Here is a 26,573-nt window from a genome sequence, read left to right on the forward strand (position 1 = left end):
TTCATTCTAGCCCAAGGCAGATTGCTGCAAAGCATCATGGTAAAGGGCATTAGGACAAAGCCATATTCTTAAGAAATACTGAAACCTTGGAAATGTGCCTGTTATTATCAACGGAGTTTGTAATGATAAGAACATCCAGAACACTTAATCAAACTTAATGAATAAGGTTCATTCACTGTCCAGATAAGATGGAGTAAGAAGTTTAACAACACCAGGTTAAAGTCCAACAGGTTTATTTGGTAGCAAAAGCCACACAAGCTTTCGGAGCCTTAAGCCCCTTCTTCAGGTGAGTGGGAATTCTGTTCAGATAAGATGGATGCATGCCCAGACTTTGAATTTTGTGTTAATCTGACCCCAGTCCAACGCCGGCATCTCCACATCTTAATCTGGTTTGGCAGTGATCTGTACGGGAACTTACGGGAATGTTCACTTTGAACTTTGTGGTTAGCGTCTGAGGTTACTTGGCAACAGAGGAAGGTGAGTTAACCAAAAGGGGAAGAAACATCTGGATTCTAAGGACTAATGAAATGCCATTATGCCAGAGGGTAAGATGCGATTCGTTAAAGTACATGACAAGTATTATTGTTGATTTATGTATATTGAAGATGATTGATTTAAAGTTAATGAAAGTTGGGAGTAATTGATAAGGAAACCTATAATTGATCTGTTTTGAGCTGTGTATGTCAGAGTTCATTGGCGAGATCCAGCTGCTCCATCTCGTGAGTTGCCCCAACCCTTTGACGATCTCTCCCAGTGGTCGCTGGTCAAAATAAAGGTTATATCTTTAAACTGAGACACTGGCTTCGTGAGTCTTTTCCGATGGTACTCGGCTATCTCGAAAACCCCACCAACACCTTGATTCTCAACTTTTTGTACTTTCATCGCTGAAAAACTAGTTGACTTTTATATGAGGAATGTGAAAAATTATTAATTTTTAAGCCAAAAGTCACAGGTCAACTTTCACATGAGATCAACTTTTACACAAGCATATACAGTCAGTTTTAATAAGTGACTTAAGGAAAGGGAAGTAGAGAGGGAATTCCAGAGCTTCGGGCCCAAGTAACTAAAAGCAGTCACCAATAGTGCAGCGATTAAACTTGGGATCCACAAGACGCCAGACCTGAAGGAGTGCAGATATCCTGGGAGGGATGTGGGGCTATATCCCTCCAAAGATAAGGTGATAACCTCACAGGTTAAATGGAATAGGGGAGGGCGAAATCGGGGAACAATGCTAGTGTGAACTGGATTGGAATTAGAGAACAGTTGGTTTCATATATAGTGGGCTAACCGCACTTACTTTATGCAGTGGGGACTGCTGGATAAAAAGCAAGTATCAGTGAAAACCACATGTACAATATATAAGATGCACTGCAGGAACTTGCCAAAGTTTCTTTGACAGCACCTTCCAAACCCACAATCTCCACCACCTAGCAGCAGATGCATGGGGACACCACCACCTGCAAAGCTCTCTTCAGAGTCACGCGCCATCCTGACTTGGAACTATATCGGCTTCCTTCACTGTCGCTGGGTTAAAATCTTGGAACTCTCTCCCTAATAGCACGATGACTACATAGAAAGCAGCAGTTCAAGAAGGTGGCTCATCGCCATCTTCTAAAGAGCAATTAGGGATGGGCAGTAAATGCTGGGCTTGCTGGGACACCCGCACGTCATAAAAGAATAAGAAATAAAATTGGGAAGGGATAACAAGAAATAAACAGTCAGAATAAAGGATCAGGTGCCAACAGTGAGAAGCATTGGGAAGGAACATACTATGAAACAGCCAAGAAACACACTGAAGGTGGTGACTATTGGAAGGCAGGTGCTCAGGGCAACTGCGAAACACAAACATTCATTCACAGTCACTAAGATGATTCAGACATCACCAGTCATAACTCACTGGTGTTTATCAGAACATGCAGACATCAGTTTAGCTTGAAGCATGCTATAATAGGCATTGGTGTAACAGGTTTTATTAAATTTGCCATGGGCAGCACAGTGGTTAGCGCCGCTATCTTACAGAGCCAGGGACGCGGGTTCGATTCCAGCCTTGAATAACTGTGTGGAGCTTGCATGTTCTTCCAGTGTCTGCTCTGGTTTCCTCCGTAAGAAGTTTAACAACACCAGGCTAAAGTCCAACAGGTTTATTTGGTAGCAAAAGCCACACAAGCTTTCGGAGCTCCAAGCCCCTTCTTCGCCTTGTCTACCTGATACGCTGCAGGAAAGGATGTCCCGAGGCATGGTACATTGGGGAAACTATGCAGACGCTGCGACAACGGATGAATGAACACCGCTCGACAATCACCAGGCAAGACTGTTCTCCTCCTGCTGGGGAGCACCTCAGCGGCCACGGGCATTCGGCCTCCGATACTCGGGCAAGCGTTCTCCAAGGCGGCCTTCGCGACACACGACGGCGCAGAGTCGCTGAGCAGAAACACTAAACCTGAAAGCTTGTGTGGCTTTTGCTACCAAATAAACCTGTTGGACTTTAACCTGGTGTTGTTAAACTTCTTACTGTGTTTACCCCAGTCCAACCCCAGCATCTCCACATCCTGGTTTCCTCTCACAGTCCAAAGGTGTGCAGGTTGGGTGGATTGGCTATGCTAAATTGCCCTTAGTGTCCCAAGATGTGTAGGTTAGGGGGATTAATGGGGTAAATATGTGGGATCAACATACAGTTCTTTAGAATCCATATAAATATTCTGTCAGTTCTACCGCAGATCTCATGCACAAGGGGATAGGTGAGGGGGGTAGGCCTGGGTAAGATGCTCTGTCGGAGAGTTGGTGCAGACTCGATGGGCCGAATGGGGTCCCTATGTACTGCAGGGATTCTATGAAATTTGCGATGCTGTTGCTTGTCGTGTTCCAGGCCCTGGAATATTAAACATAGTCCTCAGGGAAATTTGATGTACTTTAGCTATTTTTGTAAACCAATTTCTAATTATTTCTGCAGTGTTCTCTATTAAATTAAGAATGATAAATTCTCTTGTGATTGGCCTTTTAGGGTATACCCTGGTAGAATGGCTTTTCCATCAACACTCATCCCAGGAATGATTACAATAAATTACAAAGTTCCTCACATTCTCTTCATTATGATTTGGTTGAACTGAACAAGAGCTGATCATTTGGCAGAATTAGCCAGGCAGTACTTACCCCCTTTTCTGCTAACAATTTGCTCGATTGTTCCAAGTACTGGGCAGCTTCGTACCAGATGTCAGGGTGATGTCCTAAAACCAGCAGACATTGTTCGTAGGCAAACATAACTGCAACAAAGACACATACAGTTCTTTAGAATCCATATAAATATTGTGTCAGTTCTACTGCAGATCTTCTCCATCATGCAAACACCAATAATGATCCTCCAATCACAGATTCTTAAGCAGGATTTTTATTGATTCCTACCCTCTTTGCTAAGTTAGAAAGATTTGACATGTCCTTCCAAGTTACCCCAAATGTTTCAGAAGTGTAACAATAATTTGTCTTTACATAATGCCTTTAACATAGCAAAACATCCCAAGCCTCTTCACAGGGACATTATCAAACAAAATTTGATACTGAGTAGAGCACAGCAGGTTCCATGAGCCAACTGGCCAATTCCTGCTCCTATTTCTCATGATCTGAGCCATGTCAGGAGATAGGAGCGCAGGTGAGTAAAATCTTGGGGTGGGATTTTTCGGCCACGCTCGCCCCAAAACCGGAAAACCCCGTCCGAGGTCAATGGACCTTTGCATGGTCCCCTCCCCCACCCCCACTATTATTCCCGTGGCGAGTGGGGTGGGATAATTCCCCCCTTGGTCAAAGAAGTAGGTGTTAAGGAGTGTCTTAAACGAGGATGGTAGAGAAGTGCAGATGTTTCAGGAGTGAATTCCAGAGCTCGGTGCAGTGATCATGATGTAAACAAATATAGCAGCCAATTTGTGCACAGTAAGATCCCTCAAAAATCAGTGAAATAAATGGCCAGTTTATCCGTTTTCAGACTGCCTTTCTGCAACACAGCGCTCGTCCCGTTAAGTAGTCCCACCTCGTTTGGTGATTAGTGTTTGATCTTCTGTGCGAAGTGGGTTACTTTTTTCCCACTGGATGTACTTCTTCCACATGTCGACCTGTTGTGCTTCCTGTGGGCTATTCTGTGGTGGGACTGATGGTGCATTACGATCCAGACCTTTCATCACAGTCTCATATTCCTGTAGCAAAGGCACAAAAGTTTATGAATCCATTTTTTGAGTTAAAAAAAAAGTCAGTCTCTTGACTTGTAAAACCTTTCTAGTTTACAGCAACTTAGACTCAAGCACAGTAAAGGAAGATAGGAATACCTTTGCCACTCGACGAGCATTCATGTAATCTCTGCTACGATCTTCAATCATTTTCTTAGCAAGGTGAACATTGATGCTCTGTGGAGGAACAGATCACAACTCTGCAACTAACAGTTTTCTTCCAACAATATATTTCCATATCGAAAATTGAACCTCAGTGTCACACAAAACATTTAGTCAGCAAAAATACAAGTTCTACAAAAAGCTGGTCGTATCATAAGAGACCATTAACATAGAATCTGCATAGCTATTTAATCCAACGATTCCTTTATTAAGATAATGCTCGTAAATGAAAAGTGCTCAATAGACTGTTCTCATTTTGAAAGGCCATGCGCTCCTGGAATGCCAGTTATGCTTTTCACGTCAATCTTTTCCAACCCAGGACAGAAGCATAACATTTCACAAGTCAGTTCAGAAATCTGTTTGTTCTGAAAAGCTAAGTAACGCTAGCACTGGAAACTTGAAAAGGATTGCCAGATAGAATCCATATATCCCAACTTTTACCTTATCAGGCTGTTACGGCACATTATGGAGAAACAGGCCTTGCAATCAGACACTACAAACATGGTTTCTAATGAGAGCAGCAGCTCTTGGGTGACTGAATAAATACTAGTTGGCTTTTTAAGGCACTCTAACAACATCATAACTTGTTGTATTGTGATACTAAAAGCAAAACTAGAGTTGATTAAGGAAAATGTATGCAAAATGTAAAGAGGTTGAAGTTACTCTCTACATCAATTTCACCAAATGAGTTTATAGATTTAGAGGAAATTCTTATGTTTGGTGATCCATTCAAAATGAATAGAGGTTGTCAAAATAGTGAGGAGAAATTTCACCCAAATGTATTCACTCATTCTTTAATAATCCCACACAAAGTAACTTAAACCTCAATGAATTATTCTTGTATTGCTGAAAAAGAACAATACAAAACAAAAATGCATTTGTTGATCATAGAGTTGATTCCCAAAACAACTGTGACAAACTACAGTGTTAGGTGCCTCTTAGCTCTGTCAGTACAGAACTTAATCCCGTACAGAAAGCTACATTTCTAATTGAAATCCAATTGACTATGGATGAGTTCTAACAGTTCTCAAATGGATGGCTAAACTGGAAGAATCTGAGCTTGCTTTCCCAGAACTAAGAGAAGATTTGACAGAGATATTTAAAATCATGAAGGTTATAGATAGAGTAAATAAAGAGAAATAGTTTCCAATGGCTTAAGGGTTGAGAACGTGAAGGCACATATTTAAGGTGATTATCAAAAGGCTGACATGAGCAATAACTTATGCACACAATGAATGGTTAGGATTTGGAATGCACAGCCTGATAAGATGTGGGAGGCAGATTCAATCGTAGCTTTCAAAAGGAAGTTGGATAAATACTTGCAGAACATGAGGAAAAGAGCAAGAATGGGGCTAACTGTATTACTCTTTGAAAGAGTCGGCATATACTTGGTGGGCCAAATGGTCTCCTTCTTGGCTGAAGTATGATTCCTTGAGAGCCCCTTTTGAGCCCAGGCAGAGGATGTAATTTTACCTTGGAGAGCTTAGCCCCATCTCACTTCCCCACCACGGAGCTGATCTCATGTTGGCTGAATGGAGCACCATTAACACAGTTTGTGGAAAAGTCTCCAAGAGTGTGCTGACTGGCCTTTTTCGATATTTGGGGCAGAGTGTGTGAAACAGAAGTTGGAAGTGGAGAGGCAAAGTACAAAAAATAATTTCTACCAAGTTTTTGAGCCAGATCAGAATATAAACTGCACTGGAGAAAATGCTCTACTCTCACAGGAGTACAAAAATTTATCCGATATCAAAACTACTTAATAATAATCAGGATTTCCCAAGAGAACAAAAAACAATAAATTTTAACCATTTTTTCCTGCACTTTAATTGAAAATTTTAGTCAGCTGAAATCTGCTTTAACTGTGGAGTAATATTTGGCGCTAAAGTTTTTACCTCTTCATATTTATTATAATCTCTCCATAACTGCTCAATATTTATCATAGGATTGACACAGCCTCGTTGATACACCCGACGAACTGCTGTTATCCTTTGGTTCTCTGCATAGGATCCCACAGCTTCCCTATCAAAGGGACAAGTCGTTTGTAAGTATGGCAGAATTAACACACATTTTAGATTTTTGACAAAAAAAAGTAAAATATCCAAATGAGTGTAAGAAAGTCCAATACTTACACTCCTTTCAAAAAGTTAATGTAATCAACCCAAATCTGTAAAAGATTGACAATTATTAAAATTAACATGGTTCTCATTTCATTCTCATTAAAAAAGAAAAAAAAAAGTTTCAAAAATACTTCAGAACAAATGAGAAAAGAATTACTTGATAAGACATAATCTCCATGCCGATTTTATCTAGAGCAAAATCGTACGCTTGCGCCATCTTCTCTCTGGAATGCAAGTAACAAAGACATCACAGAATGATGATACAGAATCCTTCATCCTTATTCTTCAATATTAAAAATAAGCCGAGGTGAAAGTAAGTTACAGCATTTTATTAATGTTTTTGAACTGTCCATTCCTTACTTGTAACTAGGAAGTTTGCCTTTGGTTTCCCGCACATAGGCCAAGTAACATTTCCATAGATCAATGTGCAAAACCTTCATAAGACATCGCTGAAACAACTGGAAACAAATGAAAGCAAAACATGTCATTGCTGAATAAGAAACTTCTTCAAAAAAACATACATTTCTTCCCTCTTGCTGGGAAGCCCCCCCCCCCGCCCCCCCAATCAACCTCCCCCTCCCCGGCACTATAAATTATTCTATGACCTAGAGGAACTGTGTCCAGGTCTTCTTCAATCTGATTCAAAGCAGTCAAATTTATATAGAGTAAATTTGGTATGATATACTTCAGGCTAGAAGCCTGGCTCCACCAGAGATTAGACAGGAAAATAAGAAGCTGTGGTCTGTGCACTTGATTTATGGAAGTATCATAGAACATATAGCACAGAAACAGGCCATTCAGCCCAACCTGCCCATGTGGGTGTTTATTATGCTCCACTTGAGCCTCCTCCCATTATTCCTTATCTAATTGTATCTCCATAACCCTCAATTCCCTTCTCTCTCATATGCTAACTACCTTTTTCTTAAATGCATCTATCCTATTTGTTACCCTACGTTAGTAAGCTCTGTTTACTCAACACTCTCTGGGTAAAGAAAGTTCCTTCTGAATTCCCTATTGGATTCCCTATTGAGTGGCACGGTGGGAGAGTGGTTAGCATTGCTGCCTCACAGTGCCAGAGACCTGGGTTCAATTCCCAGCTTGGGTCACTGGCTGTGCAGAGTCTGCACATTCTCCCCGTGTCTGCATGTGTTTCCTCCAAGTGCACCGGTTTCCTCCCACAGTCCAAAAGATGTGCTGATTAGGTGAATTGGCTATGCTAAATTCTCCCTCAGTGTACCCAAACAGGCACCAGAATGTGGTGATGAGGGGATTTTCACAGTAACTTCATTGCAGTGTTAATGTCAGCTTACTTGTGACACTAATAAACTTTAAAAAATTGGATTCCTCTATTAGATCACCCCATAGCCTTCTCTTTTTCAAGAGAAGTGAAACCTGATTAATGGGTGCTTTTCAAATGCAAGGTATATCACTAAAAGTCCTCACTGAATCAACATTATTTGTTTTAACTTGCTACATTAACTCCCTCTCGCTCAGGGATAGACATTGCCTTTCCTCTAGCTTGACATTCCATCCATGTGGCTTGGTCTGAGACCCGGTCCTATAAATGAGAAATCTTCCATGGATTAGCTTGCAACCAACACCTTCCCATGACAATCAGTTCATGTGTTACTCAGCCAAACCATCTTACAATAATAACAGGTTCTCTTCTTAAAATAAAACCGAACCCAAAACTGTTCCTCTTTGCCATGGCAAAATCACATGTGGAAAGTCATATAGTCATTTATCTGTCAAGAGACATAGACTTGCAAATGTCATCACATATGACATGAGCTCACTGTTCCAAATATTTAGAGCTCACATTGGCCTGCATCAATACTGACACTCAGCGTTGTTGACAAGTTGTCAATTTGGCCTCATGCATTTTGGGCTGGCAGGGGACTGCTGAGTTACTAACTGTAAAACTGTGTAAAAAACAACTCGTGATAAAATTATTGAGCTTGGTTCACCCACCATTTAAAAAAAAAAATTCCAAGAAGTGGTTGCTGCCTAGGGTGAGGAACAATCCGGTAATTTGCCTTATTGTCCCAATACCTGCATGTGGGCTTCCTGGGACACCATTTATTCTGGATTCCTCCAGGCTGCGAATGGGATCCTTAGTCGCCTTCTGAGCATCTTTGATGTCCGTGGACGTGCACTGTACTGCTGTGAATGCACAGACCAAACCCCACATGGAGCCAACGGTCCCAGCAAGCCCAATGAGTCTGACAAGCCTGGAAAGGCGAGTGGAGAGATTTAGTGGGGTAGGGAGTCTTAGAATAAGTAAGGGCTTCTGAGTGAGCGAAGGGGGGGCAGTTAGGGAAGGGGGCTTCTGATGATGTCTGAGGGGTGTGGCAAGTTGGGCAGAGATGGATGTGTGTGTGTTTGGGTAACAGTGCGGGGCTCCGAGGGAGCAACATGCACAGTGTAACGGGGTTGAGAGCGCAGACTGTAAGAAAAGCATTTTTATGTGTGAAATATTGCGAGGACACCATTTTGTTTTTGGGCATCTCTTTTGGATCTCCTTGACCCTGTACGTACTGTTGCACTTTGTTTCCCTGATATCCCCACCCCAAAGTGTCCCTTATTGTTCCCCAGCATCGGTCATCCCGGTGCTGTTCATCAAGACTTGTGAAAACTTTTAAAGTTGTCAAGCTAATAACCTGTAGTTCACTGACATGACTAACAATATCAAGGAAGGTACTGGGATTAAAAATGAAACAGGTTTACCTTTTCAACTTTGTCGTAGTTTTTTGCTTTTATCTATATCAATAAATTAGAGATTCAATCGTTAAGTATTATATAAGTACAGAGAAATCTTGCATTAAGAAGAGTAAACAGTTCCAGTGCAGTTATAGTTACAGGTACCTCATACGTGGAAACTTTTCAGTGTTTAATTCTGACATCAAAGAAAACATAAAGGATATGCTCAACAGTAAACATCTGTGTGACATATTCTGATTACCTTTAGTTGACAATGATCACAAACTATTTCTTGTCATTAATCAGAAGACAGGAAAGATTAGTTTATTTATTCCCCAAAATATTTTAACAAATTATAAAAAATAGAAAGTGAGAACAAGAATAAGAGAACAAAGAAAGAATGAGTGACCTACAAGAAGTTCAAAATTAAAGCACTAAACTTGTTTAAAGGCTCTATTGCACTTTGAAGTTACATTTATCGACATGAATGCTTATAGACAATTTTTGCATCAGTACTGTATTTCATCAAATCACTTTATGTTCTAGTAATCATGAAGTTCACACCAGATGACAAGTACGCTTCCTAACCCCACCCTAACACTGCTGAAAACAGCATGGTTCTTTTGGATGATAAGTTGGTCTTAAAGGTGGGAATTGCTTCCAAGAGAGTACAAAAGAACATTGGGAATTTTAGCTACAAATCACAGACTGGTACATGACGATATCGGATCCGGAGCTGACATTTACCTTGCTCCTGTTTGCAAGAAACAAAATTAAATGTGATATTTTTGCTGAGATGTTAAATATGCAGCTGCATTGAGTTACGGCAATTCTTGCCTGCATCAAGAGACGCATCTTAACCTTTGTTGCCCACTGGTTTGACCTCTTCCAATGTGAAGCGAGAGAACAACCAACAACTCCCATTGGCTCCTCCTCTATCATCCAAGCTTAAAAAATAGAATATCAAGAATATTTCCAACATCTTTTGAAGGTTTCTATTTTTGAAATAAAAGTTACATCAGATTGAACTATCAAGGGCGGCATGGACTGCTGCCTCACAGTGCCAGGGACCTGGGTTCAATCCCTGTCTTGGGTGACTGTGTGGAGTTTGCACATTCTCCCCTTGTCTGCGTGGGTTTCCTCCGGTTGCTCTGGTTTCCTCCCACACTCCAAAGATGTGCGGGTTAGGTGGATTGCTCATGCTAAATTGCCCCTTAGTGTCAGGGCGTTTAGCAGGGTAAATACGTAGGGTTACAGGGATAGGGGCTGGGCGGGATTGTGGTTGGTGCAGGCTTGATGGGCCGAATGGTCACCTTCTGCACTGTAGGGATTCTATGAACTTCTCTTTTTGGAAGCAGTTAGAAATGAAGGAGTGTACGAATAAAACGGATGAAAATAACTGCCCCACAGTGATCAAGGAAATGGAATTTCAACAAGGGATAGCTGCTGATTAGTCTTTTTGATCAAATGTACAGATTTAAACAGTGGTGTAGAGGTATTGTCACTGAACTCGTAATCCAGAAACCCAAAGTAATGCTTGGGACCCAGGTTCAAATCCCACCAGAGCAGATGGTGAAAAATCTGGAATTATCTGGGTGGCACAGTGGTTAGCACTGCTGCCTCACAGCACCAGGGATCCGGATTCGATTCCCGCTTGGGTCACTGTCTGTGTGGAGTTTGCGCGTTCTCCCCGTGTCTCCATGGGTTTCTTCCGGGTGCTCCGGTTTCCTCCCACAGTCTGAAAGACGTGCTGGTTAGATGTATTGACCCGAACAGATGCTGGAGTGTGGTGACTAAGGGAATTTCACAGTAACTTCATTGCAGTGTTAATGTAAGTCTTACTTATGATTAATAAATAAACTTTAACTTTTAAAAGTCTAATTGTCGATTGATTTTCACTAATGCCCTTCAGGAAAGGATGTCATCCTCACCGTACCTGGTCTGGGCTACATGTGACTGCAATTAGGGATAGCCAATAAATGCTGGTCTAGCCTGTGACACCCACATAAAAAAAAACATATTCCTGGAACTATTCAGAGCCCACAGCTCCCAGCTAGGAGTGGCGGTATGAAAATCAAGGCTTAAGTTGTTTTTTGCAAAGCACAGAGAAACTACTGTGGTGTACTTGCCAAGAGAAAACAAATGGACTTAGATGCAAGTCTTGTACTATTTTGGCATGCAAGGGAAAAGGTTTAACACAACATCGGGATCTGAATTTGAAGTCACGTATCTGACAAATCTCTTCTAACCATATTTTGTGCAATGGCTTTAGTTATTTCATGCACAAATCTATTTATCAATGTATATATTGTACTAGCACATTTTCAATTGTATTGGACATGTGGAGTGGATACCAAGGGTGGCCTTCAGGTGAGGTGGGGTTAGAGGGCAGGACATATACTTGGGCATTCAGATGCAATTCAGTTGGGCAGCACAGCTCCAGGGACCTGGGTTCGATTCCCGGCTCGGGTCACTGTCTGTGTGGAGTTTGCACATTCTCCTCATGTCTGCGTGGGTTTCCTCCGGGTGCTCCGGTTTCCTCCCACAGTCCAAAGATGTGCGGGTTAGGTTGATTGGCCATGCTAAAAATTGTCCTTAGTGTCCTGAGATGTGTAGGTTAGAGGGATTAGTGGGTAAATATGTAGGGATATGGGGGTAGGGCCTGGGTGGGATTGTGGTCGGTGCAGACTCGATGGGCCGAATGGCCTCTTTCTGTACTGTAGGGTTTCTATGATTCTATGAGTTACCATTTTAAAGTGATATATTTGGTCCATATCTTTATATAATACTTAATTGAAAAGTAAAACTCAGAGGGAAGTGGAGGCAGAGATTTGATTGGAGCATTGACGTTTCTCCACATTATAAACTGAGATTCAGGTACATGTAAAATTCAGATGTTACAGTGCCACCACTGGCAAAAGGAGTTAATTACACTGTGACATGTTTACATAGGTAAGTTTCCATTGTAAATATGGACATAGGAGTTTATAATACAGCCACATGTAGCTATTAGTCTAAAATATGATACATGTGTAAAAAGTTAAGTTTTAAGATGTGCCAGTCACAAATCAGGTGTCACATTGTCACACAAACAAGTTCTGTCATACTTTGAAATGCATAAATAATGGAAGATAATAACTTGCCTACCAAGAGAAAATACTTTTCAATTACGCCTCATTACAGGAAGGATGTGGAAAAGATTGAAAGGGTGCAGAGGAAATTTACAAGGATGTTGTCTGGATTGAGTGGCATGCCTTATGAGGATAGGCTGAGAGAGCTCGGTCTTTTCTCCTTGGTGAGACGTAGGATGAGAGGAGACCTAATAGAGGTATATAAGATGTTGAGAGGCATAGATCGGGTGGACTTTCAGAGGCTTTTTCCCAGGGTGGAAATGGCTGCTACGAGAGGACACAGGTTTAAGGTGCTGGGGGGGTAGGTACAGGGGAAATGTTAGGGGGAAGTTTTTCACACAGAGGGTGGTGGGCGAGTGGAATCGGCTGCCGTCAATGGTGGTGGAGGCAAACTCAATAGGGTCTTATAAGAGACTCCTGGATGAGTACATGGGACTTAATAGGATGGAGGGTTATAGGTAGGCCTAAAAGGTAGGGATATGTTCGGCACAACTTGTGGGGCCGAAGGGCCTGTTTTGTGCTGTAGTTTTTCTATGTTTCCAATTGACTACAGCAGTAATAACCAAAGAAATGAAGAAAATGTTCGTACAATTTCTAACTGGCCCGAGAATCTGTTCATGAATACCCAGGATGCACAGAAGTCATCTTAAAGGATACACTAAGTTACATACTGCTACAACTACCCCTTAACAGCATAATGTGACGTGCATTAAATACCCCCCTTGGAAATCTGCCTATGTTCCGCTTTATCATAAACAACCCCACATGAATATATTCCAGCAAATACTAAAAATGCAACTAATGCCCTGTAACTGCATTTAATCTGCAGGTTATTAGTTGCAATGAATCCTTATTATTTTAGAATTGTATACACTTAGACAGTGAGGTTTACACCAATGCAGTGTTCCAACTCCCTAAGGTTTATATATTGGCTATAAAAACTTTTATCTATCTTAGCACTACTCTCTACTTAAACCCCTTCATTTTGTTGCTTCTGTCCTTTTTAAAAGCATCACAAAATTTCCCATCCGTTATCATCTTTCTGAACTCTTCTATGACTTCCAACAGTGGAGAATGTTAGTTCCCTTTTGAAGATATTAAAAGTGGATCATAAGTGCAAGTTATTTATCTCACCTAAATGAAAGTAATTTAGACGCATTTGCAAATTTCATTTGACAAGAAAAAAAAACATTAGTCTGGCAGGCTGGCAAATTATATGGTGCAAAAGATTCACTGTAGAGGAGGAAGAACTTGCAACTACATGCAAATACGTGAACATAAGTTTATACAATATACAGAGCTTTCAATACATAAATCATGTAACAGAGGTCAGTTAATATCTTTGCCTCAGCAAATTAGGTTATACAAGGAACGCCCATTGCTTTAAGAGATTTTACATTCTTTAAATGCCATGGATCAGCCTTAAGATTCAAGAAAAATTATAATTTTATAATGTACTTTCTCTCCCTGCCGAATGATTGGTGGTGTTGTCAAGCAACTTGTTCCAGGGATTCTGCTGATGAAATCTGAAACTGATCACCAGGAGCTAATGATATAACTCTCCTTCCTTCCTCCCCATGTAGTTATTGTCTCTGCTAGACACTACCCAGAAACAATGCAACAAAGACTGGTGACTCAGGGTGAGTGATCACAGCCACGAGTCTGGTTCCCACTGCGACACTTTAAGAACAGAAGAAATAGGAGCATTAGACAATACAGCCCGTCGAGTCTGCTCTGCCATTCAACATGACCATGGCTGATCTTGGGCTTCAACTCTACTTTCCACATATCCCTCGATTCTCTGAGAAAACAGAAATCTGTTTATCTCATTCTTAAATATATTCAATGATGGCGCATCCACAACTCACTGAGGTAGAGAATTCCAAAGATTCAAAACCCTTTGAGCAAAAAGAATTCTCATCTCAGTCCCCTATCCTGAAACTGTGCACCCGTGTTTTAGATTTTCCAGCTGGGGGAAACAACATTTCAGTGTCTACTCTGTCAAGCCCCTTCATAATCTTGATGTCTCAAAGAGATCCCCTCTCATTCTTCAACACTACAGAGAATAAAGACTTAATTTAAGACTTAAATAGGACAAACCTTTCATCCCAGGGGCCAATCTAGTGAACCTTCTTTTTACTGTGCCCAATGAAAGTATATTCTTCCTCAAGAACGGAGACCAAAATTGCAGACAGTATTCCAAGTGTGGTCTCACCAAAGCCCTGTACAATTGTAGCAAGATTTCTTTATTCTTGTTCCAATCTCTTTGCAATGAAGGCTAACAGATTATTTGCTTCCCTAATTGCTTGCTGTAATTCCTGCTTTTTTTGGTGTTTCCTGTACATGTCTCTTTGAACATCATCATTTACAAGTTCCACGCCTTTTAAAAATATTATTTAGATCAAAGTGAATAACTTCCACTTCCCCACATTATACTCCACCTACCACCTTGACACCCACCCACATAGCTTTTGCAGTTTCTTTATATCCTCACAACCTGCATTCCCACCTAGCTCTGTATCATCAGCATGCATTACTCTCTGCCTCTTCGTCTAAGTTATGAATATAGATTGTAAGTGGCTGAGGTACCAGCACTGACCCTTGAAGCATTTTACTTTTCTTCATTATTTCATGGGATGAGAATGTCACTGGCAAGTTGTTGCCCATTCCTAATTGCCCTTGAACTGTGCTGCTTGCTAAACCATTTCAGAGGGCAGTTAAGAGTCCACATTGCTGAGAGTCTTGCGTCACATGTAAGCCAGATCAGGCAAGGATGACAGACTTCCTTTCCTAAAGGGCATTCGTGAACCAGATGGATAGTTTCATGGTCACTATTACTAAGACTAGCTGTCAATTCCAGATTTATTACAGAAATTAAATTCAACTAGCTGCCATGGTAGAATTTGAACCCATGTCCCCAAAGCATTAACCTGGGCCTCTAGATTACCAGTCCAATGACATTTCCACTAAGCCACCATCTTACTCCTTTCGGAGTATCAGCTACTCATTTGACAAAGCAACTTACATTCCATAGGTATATTGCTATTCTTCAGTTCTTATTAATATCAGTGATTGTGCTAAAGAATTACTATAGAATCCTTCAAATAGATACAAACTATGCCAGCTAAGGAGGTGGAACGGCAACTTGGTTGGGTTTTATTCTAAAGGTTTCAGAAAACAAGGACTCTTTTCATGTAATGCACCTTGCAGCATTGGAATCAGGGCACTGAAATGTATGCGCTAGTGTCAGCTGTTCATCCTACAGACCAACTTACATTACATGGGCATGTTGCCACTCTTTCCTCAAGATATTTAAGAGTTGAAGGAAGCCATATTTTCCAACCCATCAACCTTATGACCAAGTAATTGTGCTGCATACTAATTCTATTACCAGGGGCATTACAGTGGAAATCATTCGTACCCAACTGTCCCCATCCGTTAATTCCATGGTTTCAGTGCAGCCCTTCACCCTCTTGATGCAGTCATTGGTGAACCCACACTCAGAATAGCCAGGTTCTTTGTATATAATCAACATTGACGAGATCTGAGCATCAATGCAGCAATCACCATCCTTCACACTGGACTGGAAACCAACATCTTAATGTCAGTTTATGAAAACATTGCTCCAGACTCAGATAGGGTTCATCCGGGTGCTAAGTCGTCTGCTTATGTTTGAACAATAAGCACCTGCCTAGTGAATGATGCCAATTCATTTTGTTATTTCCCTCCCAAGATTCTGCAGCAACTTCTTTTGATTCCCTTTTTGTGACAAAAATCCTTCATCAAGTCAAATGATTCTAGTGACATCAGTCATTACTATGGGCCACTGGAAGCATTTTCCTGTAGTTTGAACGTATTTTTTGAAAGGACTTGGTTTGTGATGGATAGACTGTTGTTACCAACTCTCAACATACCAAGTTTCCAGTGGCAGCCATATTCCTTTGGGAGAAGCATATGGAAACTTGAGAGAACTGTACTAATGTTGGGAACATAATAAAAAGATTTATTTGCTCTGGTTTATTAATAATGATTAAACATATACATGGTTCAATAATTAACAGCAAACCATCCAGCTAATTCTTATGCATCAACGAACATAAAAACAGACCACTTAAAACTATCAAGTAGCAACAATTTCATTGTTGCAATTGGGCTAGTGAAAATCTAGCTAGTGACAGATGTACTTGACGTCCCATCAGTTTATGCTGACTTTAAACCCACTCAGGGCATGGTATTCACAGCTGCTGTGTTATCCAGTTTAAACAGTTCAATTTTTAATAAACAGAATAAAAAATGGAAGGCTGGAAATCTGGAGGAAAAAATCCTTCACAAATGAAATGCTGGGAATACAGCAAGACCATTAGGATCGGTAAAGAGAAAAGGTAGTTCAACACTTCAAGTATAACCTTCTATCAGAACTGGAAACAGATTGCCCAATTATTGAAAGACTTTTAATGAGCTGAATGACTAACAAATGGCATAACAGTACAAACACAGAAATATCTGGTAGTGCACAGCGAGTCTGTCTATGTTTGGGGAGGAAAGACACACTGGCCGAGAATGATGGGGTATCTGTGGGTGTCTTGTGAGGGAGATGAGGTTGATGTGGATGTCTTGTGGGGAGATGAGGTAGATGTGGATGTCTTGTGGGGGACATAAGGTTGATAATGGTCTTGTGGGGGAGGTGAGGTCGATGTGGGTGTCTTGTGGGGGAGGTGAGGTCGAAGTGGGTGTCTTGTGGGGGAGGTGAGGTCGACGTTTTTTTTTGTGTTAAAAACATTTATTGCACATATGAACTTCTAAACAATATTCTAATTTTTGTTGGACAATGATCCTTTCCCTGGTTCCACTCACAATTGCATTATGAAATTGAGTGCAGAACCTTTGGAAGAAAATGGTTTGAGACTTCGAAGCCCAATTGTTTCTCCAGCAGTTTTTGTTTTAATTTTAGAGATCTTCCATCCATGGTTCATTTTTCAATATCCTTATTTCTTTTCTCTTGTTCATTCCCACTGTTTTAGCTATTTGCAAGCTTTAAATCCATTTAAACGTCTTGATGGTCATTAACATGCTCTGATCTATTAAGCAGTTTCAAGTCAATGCTTTAACCGTCTCTCTATAATTGGAGTATCTGTTGCGTTCTTCCCCTTTTGATTTCAATTGTGACAAGGGGTTAAACATGAAAGGTATATCTGTCCTTTTCCTTTACAGAGGTGGGAAGATTTCCGGCGTGCCGCCACTATTCTGATTAGTCCTATATTTAATGTTATAACAATGAGATTTGAAACTCAGCAGCAGTTTCAGGGTATGGTAACATACTTGAAAAAATCAACTTTTTCCCTCAGTTTTGGAGAAAATAAGGCAAACCTATATTTTCACTATAAAAATAAAGATATGAATAGTGCCTGGAGATGGATGGAAACATTGCATTGACAGCATAGGAAGTTACTCATCCTACTCAGATTCCCCCTATTTTTCCTGAAATCATTCGCTTTGGCATATGGTACGTCACACTACATGGTCACTTTCCATTTGAGAGCCCATCGGTTAGTGCAATGATTCCGATTTGATACATCATGGCACATTTCCATACTATATATTATATATATACACATATATAAAATTGATGCACACGTTCTTTTTTTCTGAACTGTCCTCTGGCAAAATACTTTCTGGGGTAATTTTCAGCCCGCGCTCGCCATCAGAGAGAAAGGCGGTTGGGTGAAAATCTGGAGAATCAGGAAATGCGGGTTTCCATCTTTTACTGTGCATGTGCAGTGGCCAAAAATCCGATTTCCGTTATAATAACGCTGAGCACTGATAGCTTCAGTTTGAGTGATCACAGAACCTGGGCCATGGAAACATGTAAATAATACAATATAAATGTAAACTGAATAAAGGGAACCTTAATTTCCTTAAAAGCACAGCTCACAAATAATTTATCCAGCTCACACAAGATTTAATAGTTTGAAACTATCATCAACGTGAATGTTGACTGTTTCTCTTCACAGATGCTGCCTGAATATCTGAGTTTTTCCAGCATTTTTTCTTCTCAGGTCAGCTTTCCAGCATCTGCAGTATTTTGCTTTTGTATTAATATTTGGAGTGCTATTACCTCAGGGATAGAAAATTGAAGTATGAGAAAAAAGCAATAACACAATTAAAAAAGGGAGAGGAGAAAGCTGAAGTGCAGGACATAAGTCTCAGCATAATGCTAATCTCCTATCTTGGTAACTATAGATACAAGTTATTGGCATGGGTTCAATATTGTGATTTTTAGAACAGCATGTGTCATTTTTTATACCTCCATCTCTCTCGCTTCTAGGCTTTTTGCATCTTTTTTTGAGTTTTCATTTTTTTATGCGGGCAATTCCTAATTTCACTCTTGAAAGGTCTGGCTCTAATTTTAAGATTTTACCCCCAAGACCAACCATGGGACCTTTTGTCTTCAGTTCTATAATAACTTTAATCAGTCAATTGAGGTTGGCCTGTTAGAATATGAAATCCCTGATAAAGGGCCACCCTTCCTTTTGGGGAGCTGCCCCTTTTAATTTGTCCCTAAGTTAATTTGAGTTCGTTTATTTGTTTGGTATTCAAAAGAGATCCCTGATAAAGGGGCAAATTGATGGACCAGTCAGGGAGCCTCTTCCTTTGTACTGAACCAGGTGTGTCAGTTTCTCTGGGACTCCAAATGTAGACTGCTAACTGAAAGCACTCTGTATGCTGTTGTCAGACTTGTAAATAAAGGGATTTTGGTGAAGGGACTTCTGCCGCCGAGGGCTTATTAAAAGTTCCAAGTTCTGTTGTAAAAAATCTAAACTGTGCATGTGTGTCTCTCCCAGCCTACACCTGTGTGTGAGGCCTGAGGTTCGCTGGGTCTTAGAGGTACCAACTACAGAGCTGAAGACAAAGATTAGTTTTAATTTAATTAATTTTGAATCTTTTTTTGTGGCACACTTGAGGATCTTCCCGGCACACCAGTATGCCACAGCACACTGGTTGGGAACCACAGGGTTCGTGCCCACACAAATATATTTTCCAGCAAGACAACAACCAGCAGTAGGATTTCCCTCCAGGTACTCTTCTTCAACAAGTCCTGGAATGCAGGTAAATCGGAAAGCCCCCTGCTGCTGCCATAAGAAGCAGCTAAGCACAGATCAATGATCAACCCAGCAACTTTTGTGGTCTATCTGCCTTACTATATCACGATGTGGAGATGCCGGCGTTGGACTGGGGTAAGCACAGTAAGAAGTCTCACATCACCAGGTTAAAGCCCAACAGGACTTTGGCAGTACAAGCTTTTGGAGTCTCGCTCCTTCATCAGGGGAGTGAGGAGTTGTGTTCACAAACAGGGCAAAGTCCAACAGGACTTTGGCAGTACAAGCTTTCGGAGTCTCGCTCCTTCATCAGGGGAGTGAGGAGTTGTGTTCACAAACAGCCCTGTTTGAACACAGCTCCTCACTCCCCTGATGAAAGAGCGAGACTCCGAAAGCCTACGTTGGCCACTGTTTGGTAATTTATCCTGTTCCATACAGGCAGATTAACAAATGTTTGCTAGGGCGTATAAGATCATTAAATCAATGGCATAGATGTAACCCATTAGGAACAGGAGGAGACCATTTAACACTTTGAGCCTGTTCTTCCATTTAAATAAGATCATGGCTGATTTGTGACCTAACTTCTGTGCCCTATATCCCCCAAAATATATGGTTAACAAATTTTAACAATTGATCTTGCATCAATTATAATTTTCAGAAGAGAATTTCAAACCTGCATTTGCATATAGAGTAATTCCTAATTTCACTCTTGAAAGGTCTGGCTCTAATTTTAAGATTTTGCCCCCAAGACCAACCACAACCAGAAGCTTATAAAATTATAGAATCCCTACAGTGCAGAAGCCATTTGGCCCATCAAATCTACACCGACTCTATGACAGAGTATCTTATGTAGGCCCCTGCCCTATCCCTGTAACCCCACACATTTACCATGGCTAATCAATCTAACCACTTAACACATCTTGAGACACTAAGGGGCATTTTAACATGGCCAATCCACCTAACCTGCACATCTTTGTCCTGAGAGAAACTGCTCCCCTTAGCATATTAAAAATTCCGATCGAATCACTCTCCACTTTTAAATTATACAAACCTAGTTTGTGTAATCTCCTTCATAATTTTACTCTTATAAACCAGGTGTCAGTCTGATATTCCATGTTACACTCCCTTCAAAGTCAATATGTCTTTTCCTAAGTTGTGGTGTCAGAACTACCCACAGTACTCCGAGGACAGAATCCAATGTTTTTGCAGGCACGGAGCCAGTAAAATTCTTCTCACTGCCCACTCACGACCTGTCAAGAAATTTTAGAAAGGGATGCAGTGGGTAAGGCATAGGGTGACCTGCCCGCACTCTCCCTGATTGAGGCCCTTAAGTGGCCACTTATGAGCCCGTTCTAGCCTGCCACAATTTTGAGGCACAGTAAGAAGTCTCACAACACCAGGTTAAAGTCCAACAGGTTTATTTGGTAGCAAATACCATAAGCTTTCGGAGCAATGCTCGGTGTTGTGAGACTTCTTACTGTGCTTACCCCAGTCCAACACTGGCATCTCCACATCACAATTTTGAGGCCACAGGGGAGAAGCCCGGCAAGTTAGCCTACTCAGGCCTTGGGCAGGATGGGGACACCTGCCTCACAGTCCCTCTTTCTCAAACAGAGCCCTGTGCTTTTCCACCAGTACCCCCAATCCCCTCGTCAACCACTCCTGTCCTGGCCATGAGATGCCCTGGAACTCTCTTTTGTCCTGGGCTGCCAGCAATTGGAATCTGGGAACTACCTGCAGTCCCAGCGGTGGCCACTGCTCCTAACTGGTCAGCAGTTCTCTGACATGGGACTTCCTCCCAAGTGAGGGCTTATGTTGGCAGACCAGGAAACCCCATTAATCGAAGAATCCTCCCAAACTGTTGTACAACTGAAACATGACATTAACCCCTCTGCATAAAATCCTGCATTCCATCAACCTTTTTGATTATTTTCTGTACTTGTTCATGACATTTTTATCATTATCCGATGAGTTTTATGGTGCAATGAATCACAACTTTGAGGGGGCCTAAAAGACTCAGTTTTAGAGTCATTATAACAATTAATTTTTATATTTAAAAAAAATACAAAACGTTCCTAAATTGAACAGGAACTCAGTTTACAAGCATCTTGCAATCTACAAAACTGCTCCCTTGCCTTTAACAGGCCTGAGTTTATTTAGACCATCTCTCCACAGTAAGTACCCATGCAGTGATCGTGAAGGGCCAGGCTCAGCAAAACTCTATTTTACCAACCAAATTACAAACCACGTGCTGCTTGTTTGCAAAGTTGAAGGTCTATGGGATTGCTGTGGCGGGGGAGAAGGGGCTGCATGGATACAAGATTAGCTGGGGAGTGTGGTGAAAGGTTGCTTTTCAGTCTGGAGGGAGGTGTGCAGGCCCAAGGAGTTGACATTGGGCCCACTGTCTTTGATGCATCTTAAGAGACCTAGTATTGGCTCTATCGGGCAAATTTCCACGGTTCAAACATGACATGAAACCTACAAATGTGGTGAGAGGTGGGAAGAAACTTCAGGAGGATGTAGGGTGGGGGTTGGGTGGACATGGGGTGAATGGGTGATTCATTTTGGTGAGAGGAATGAAGAGAGAATATGAATTAAATGGTATAATTTTGGGCACATGGGAACAGAGACAAATGCTGGTATAAGTGCACACATCTTTAAAGATGGCAGGACAAGCTGAGAGATGTTAAAAATGCATGTGGAATCCTTGGCTTGGAAATTGAGGCACGGAGTGCAGAAACGTGTGTTAAACCTTTAGGAACATTGATTAGATGCTGGCCGAGGTTATGTGGCCAGTTTGGGGTGCCGTATTTTGGGACGGATGCCAGGACTTTGAAGCGGATGAAGATGAGATTTGCCACAATGATACCAGGGATGGGAGAGTTCAGTTATATGGAACGTCTGGAGTTATTCTCCTTTGGAGCAGAGAGGCTTTAAGGAAGATCTGAAGATGCTCAGCCTCACGATGGGTGGGTAGGGAACAAACTATTTCTAGTGGCGATGGGGTAAGTAACCAGAGGAAAAGTACTTAGGAAGATTAGTGGAGGAGCCAGAGAAGACACGAGGAGGAATTGGTTTTGCATGGTGTGTTGCTGTGATACAGACAGCACTATGACAAAGTGGTGGTAACAGATTCAGTTCTAATTTTCAGAACTTTTGGGACAGTATGGATGAAATGGGACCAGCTGGCTGGCTGGTTCTTTTAGGAAGCCAGCAGAGAAATAAATGAGCCCAATGTCTTCCTTTTGAGTTGTATCGTTTCAAGATTCCAAAACTGTATAGATCCTAGACTATCCATACGTGGCATTTGTGATGCCTCAGTGAAGCCCAAAATGCAGCACTGCAGATAGCTTCTATTACTTTTAATAGACCTCACTAGCATTTGATATGCAGTACTCCACTGGGTAGCACCATGGTCTAAGTTGACCAAGTTTAGGTGGTGGGGAGTTCTTCCAGAAACCAAAGTGGCTCCAAGAGGCAGGGCTGATGATGGGAAATTTGAAACCAAAGTCAAGGAGTTGTGGGAGACAGTTTATACATATCTAAGCCAGGCTGGTTCATAATACATCAGGATACTTGTTGAATGACCAGCCTGCTCGGCTCATTAATGGGTTCTACATGGTTAAACCAGTCACTGGAATGCGGGGTTCTTCTCACTGTTCCAGATGATCTTGCAGTTTAATACCTCACCAATTAGGGTCATCCTAGATAGATAAATAACAGTAGAAATTTTACCAGTGTTTTATACTGATAAACCAAAATAGTTTGACCTAATTTTACTTTGCATTTTGGCTCAGCCAAGCTGCATCTTATCTCTTTCATTTGGGCCTGGGTACTGGGCCTCCTGAGCATACCAAAAGAGGAAACGAGGAAGAACAAGATTTGCTGTCTTGGTGTTTGACTTCTTTTCTTTCCATACTGAGCAAAGTTCCTCCCTTCCACTTTAATGTCCCAGATAAAAGCTGACATCATGGGGCTCAAGATTTTGGAATTTTTCACAAATGGAGCTGAACCATTCGAGATGATAAATGGCACATTCCCTAAAGTAGGTTTAGAAGTCTGAACATTAACTCCTCAATAACTAAGTTTGTGTGTAAATCTGGCAAGGTGATTCTGTTGTTCTGCTTCACATAAATTGCTGCCAGCTTCCCTAGCTTCCCTAGCACCAAAGCTAAACTTTCAGGGGGTGCAGTGAAAATATTAAAAGGAAATAGAAACATCTGATAAAGTGGTTGAAGATAGTTATAGAAAGGAAGGACACAACATCTAAATGAGCTTTATATGAGTGTATTTAAAGTGGCTAGTGAAATCAGTCATATCCCCTCCATCAACTTCAGCAGGCCATTGAAATCAAAGTAATTTCTAGTACAGGAGAATGGCAAACATGTCACCAATCTCTGTTTTTAAAAAGAGGGGCAAGGAGATTACACGTGAGTCAACAAAATATCGGTTGTAGGACATTGATAGGCTGATTGTGGTAAGAGGGAGCCTTTACTAAAATTCTCCAAAGAAATGGGGTTGGATGGAGATGCTCACAGGGATAAATGCTGAGTCACTTACTAGCTGAAATACATACATATATACACACACACACGTACATATATATTTCTTTTATATAGAACTGGGAATGAAACAAAACTTTCTAAATCTGCAGGTGACACTAAACTATCTACATGACGGAATGGAAGGCTGATTAATAATAACCGATATTAAACTGACATTTTGGAATAGGCAATAAATGCTGGCCTAGCCAGCAACGCCCAAAACAAAGTGAAGAAATGCAAGGTAATGAGTCTAGGGATGGGGAAATAAACAAAGGAATACAAACCAGTATCTGGCTGAAGGTAAGCTAACTATAGGGAAAGGTTTTAAAGGCCTCAGTGTTTATTCTGGAGCAGGAAATGTTAAGGGAAAAAGTATTCACAGTGAAGGGAATGGATAAATTCAAGCACAATATATTTGAGACAGCCACAACTTCTAGAACTAGGGCCTTGGACTAAAGCTTAGGAGATACACATATACTTTAGATAAAAATACTTCACAAAGAGACAGTGAACGTGTGGTGTGAACTCCTTTTGAGGGAACAATACTGTGGAAAAAGTTGAGAGAAATGGATACTCAACTCACTGGATGGTTGGGAAACATTACTTTTTGGAATTAGTTGGATGGGCTCCAGAAGCTTTCAGATTCTGTATCCTACTCCTCTCCCATCCTGGGATGGGTAAGGGAGGCATGTAGGGGTGGTTGAAAAAGAGTTAGCCCATGACAACAAATTATACACCAAACCACAGAACTAATAATTTATTTCATTCCAAGAACGCCATTCTATTTTACGAAATAACATCAAACCTGTAACAGCAATCTCAGTGTTGGTGTGTTTTTGTAAGTCGTGGAAAAAGAAATTTGGAATTAAATCCCTTGGCCAGCTCTCAATGCCCAAGGATACAAAAAGCAACATTGGGTAGCACTGACTCACAAGAAACACAAAGCAGCAGGTTCTATTTCTGGTCTGCACTGAATTCGCTAATCTCGGTTGGCATTTTGTATGGCCTCAACACTGAAGATTAGGAGAAGAAAATTGCCACTCAGGATTCAGTTTTCTGTTCAGTATTGAGTAGTCCCTGATGAAAACTGCAAGATTGGACTTGGCTGCCATTCCTTGTCTTGTATCGGTACTAAAATAAAAAATTGGTCATTTGGGCAAGAAACATGAAACTCTGGCCATCAGTAGAACAGCGCAGCAACATGCTGTTAGTATCTTCAGAGAAAATTACAAATGAATCCATTTAGAAAGCTTAATACCGGGTTGCTACCTTCAAGAGTAAATGAACAGCCAGCACCTTTCACTTTCTCAAGTTGTTCCAAAGTGCTTTATAGCCAATGATTTGCCATTGAAGTGTAGTTGCTGTTACACAAATGCGGCAGGGAATTTGCACAAAGTCCAGTAAACAAATAAATGCCTAAATGATCCAATTTTGTATTAACCAAAGGATTATCCAAAAGATATGAATCAACCAGGAAACTGGAAAAACTTTCCCATTCTTCACTGAACAGGCAGATGAGGCACCACCGCATCCAAAAGAAAAGATCTCGGCCACTGGAGTGTCAGCCTGGATTAAGTTCCGTTGTGTTGGAGTGGGGCTGGAACTAAAGACACCCTCAGAATAGAGTGCTACCACTAAATCAGCAACTTAATTGGTTAATACCACTGCCACATACTTAATTTTAAATATTCTTGTTTAAAGCATATTTTATTTATTTGCACCAAATTATGTAGCTTCTCCTAGTCCATTTCCTTACCTAAGCGCACATTCTTGTTTCATAAACCCACTGAACCACAAGACAGAATATTTAACACTAAAATGACTACGTTCATTGCTGCAGATGTGCTTGCCAAGATAGTGACAGCACAAAAGATCAATCATGAGTTTTCTGTACAACTGCACAAGAAGTGATTGCTGACGTTTCAAATGTAGGACATGTTAAATCCAAGAGCATACACATCAAAATAGTAAATGTTTTGCCTCTTACAACCCAACCTAAACTTTACATTTAAGATGCACTGTGCGTGTCTCTTTCTTAAATGCCAAAAAACTAGAGGACTAAATATGTTCAAACCAGGTGATTTGTTGCACATGAATAATTCCATTTGCTTGCCTTTTGTATATTGTACTGATGCTGATGTTTGAATATTCATTGTGCTTATATCAATAGTACTTATAATAAAGGATTTGTTATGCCTTTCTTTCTTGGGGCTCCCAGCATTTGGTTCTCATCCCTAATTGCCCTGGAGGAGGTGGGCCCTCTGGTGTATGTACTGTTAGGGAAGGAATTCCAGCATTTTGACTCAGCAAAAGTGAAAGAATGGTGATATAGTTCCAAGTCAGAACGTGTGGCTTAGAGGGGAACTTGCACATGGTGATGTTCCCATTCACCTTTTGCCCTTGTCTTTCTACGTGGTAGAAGTCACGGCTTTGGAAGGTACTGGTGAAGGAGTCTTAGTGAGTTGAATCAGTGCCTCTTGTACACGGTATACAATGCTGCCTTTTGAAAGGGTGATTAAAGTATTGGACATGGAAATGCGTATAGATGATATTTGTATGGACCTCCAGTGATGACTTTCAAGTCCCTCATAACAGACTGTTTGAAACTCAG

General features: G+C 41.1%; 1 protein-coding gene across 4 annotated transcripts in view; it reads right to left on the bottom strand.

Moving 5' to 3' along the window:
- Positions 1 to 26,573, bottom strand: part of cstf3 (cleavage stimulation factor, 3' pre-RNA, subunit 3) — a 146,907-nt gene that overhangs the window by 15,242 nt on the left and 105,092 nt on the right. For all 4 annotated transcript variants that reach the window (XM_078220953.1, XM_078220954.1, XM_078220955.1 and 1 more), the window contains 8 exons: positions 9,218 to 9,250; positions 6,851 to 6,948; positions 6,648 to 6,714; positions 6,503 to 6,537; positions 6,266 to 6,392; positions 4,311 to 4,388; positions 4,019 to 4,181; positions 3,151 to 3,260 (listed from right to left, as the gene is read on the bottom strand). In XM_078220953.1, the coding sequence (XP_078077079.1) occupies positions 3,151 to 3,260; positions 4,019 to 4,181; positions 4,311 to 4,388; positions 6,266 to 6,392; positions 6,503 to 6,537; positions 6,648 to 6,714; positions 6,851 to 6,948; positions 9,218 to 9,250 (711 nt within the window). The remainder of the gene's footprint in view (positions 1 to 3,150; positions 3,261 to 4,018; positions 4,182 to 4,310; positions 4,389 to 6,265; positions 6,393 to 6,502; positions 6,538 to 6,647; positions 6,715 to 6,850; positions 6,949 to 9,217; positions 9,251 to 26,573) is intronic.

Source organism: Mustelus asterias, chromosome 9 (genome assembly GCF_964213995.1).
Source record: "Mustelus asterias chromosome 9, sMusAst1.hap1.1, whole genome shotgun sequence".
In the NCBI taxonomy this organism is placed as follows: domain Eukaryota; kingdom Metazoa; phylum Chordata; class Chondrichthyes; order Carcharhiniformes; family Triakidae; genus Mustelus; species Mustelus asterias.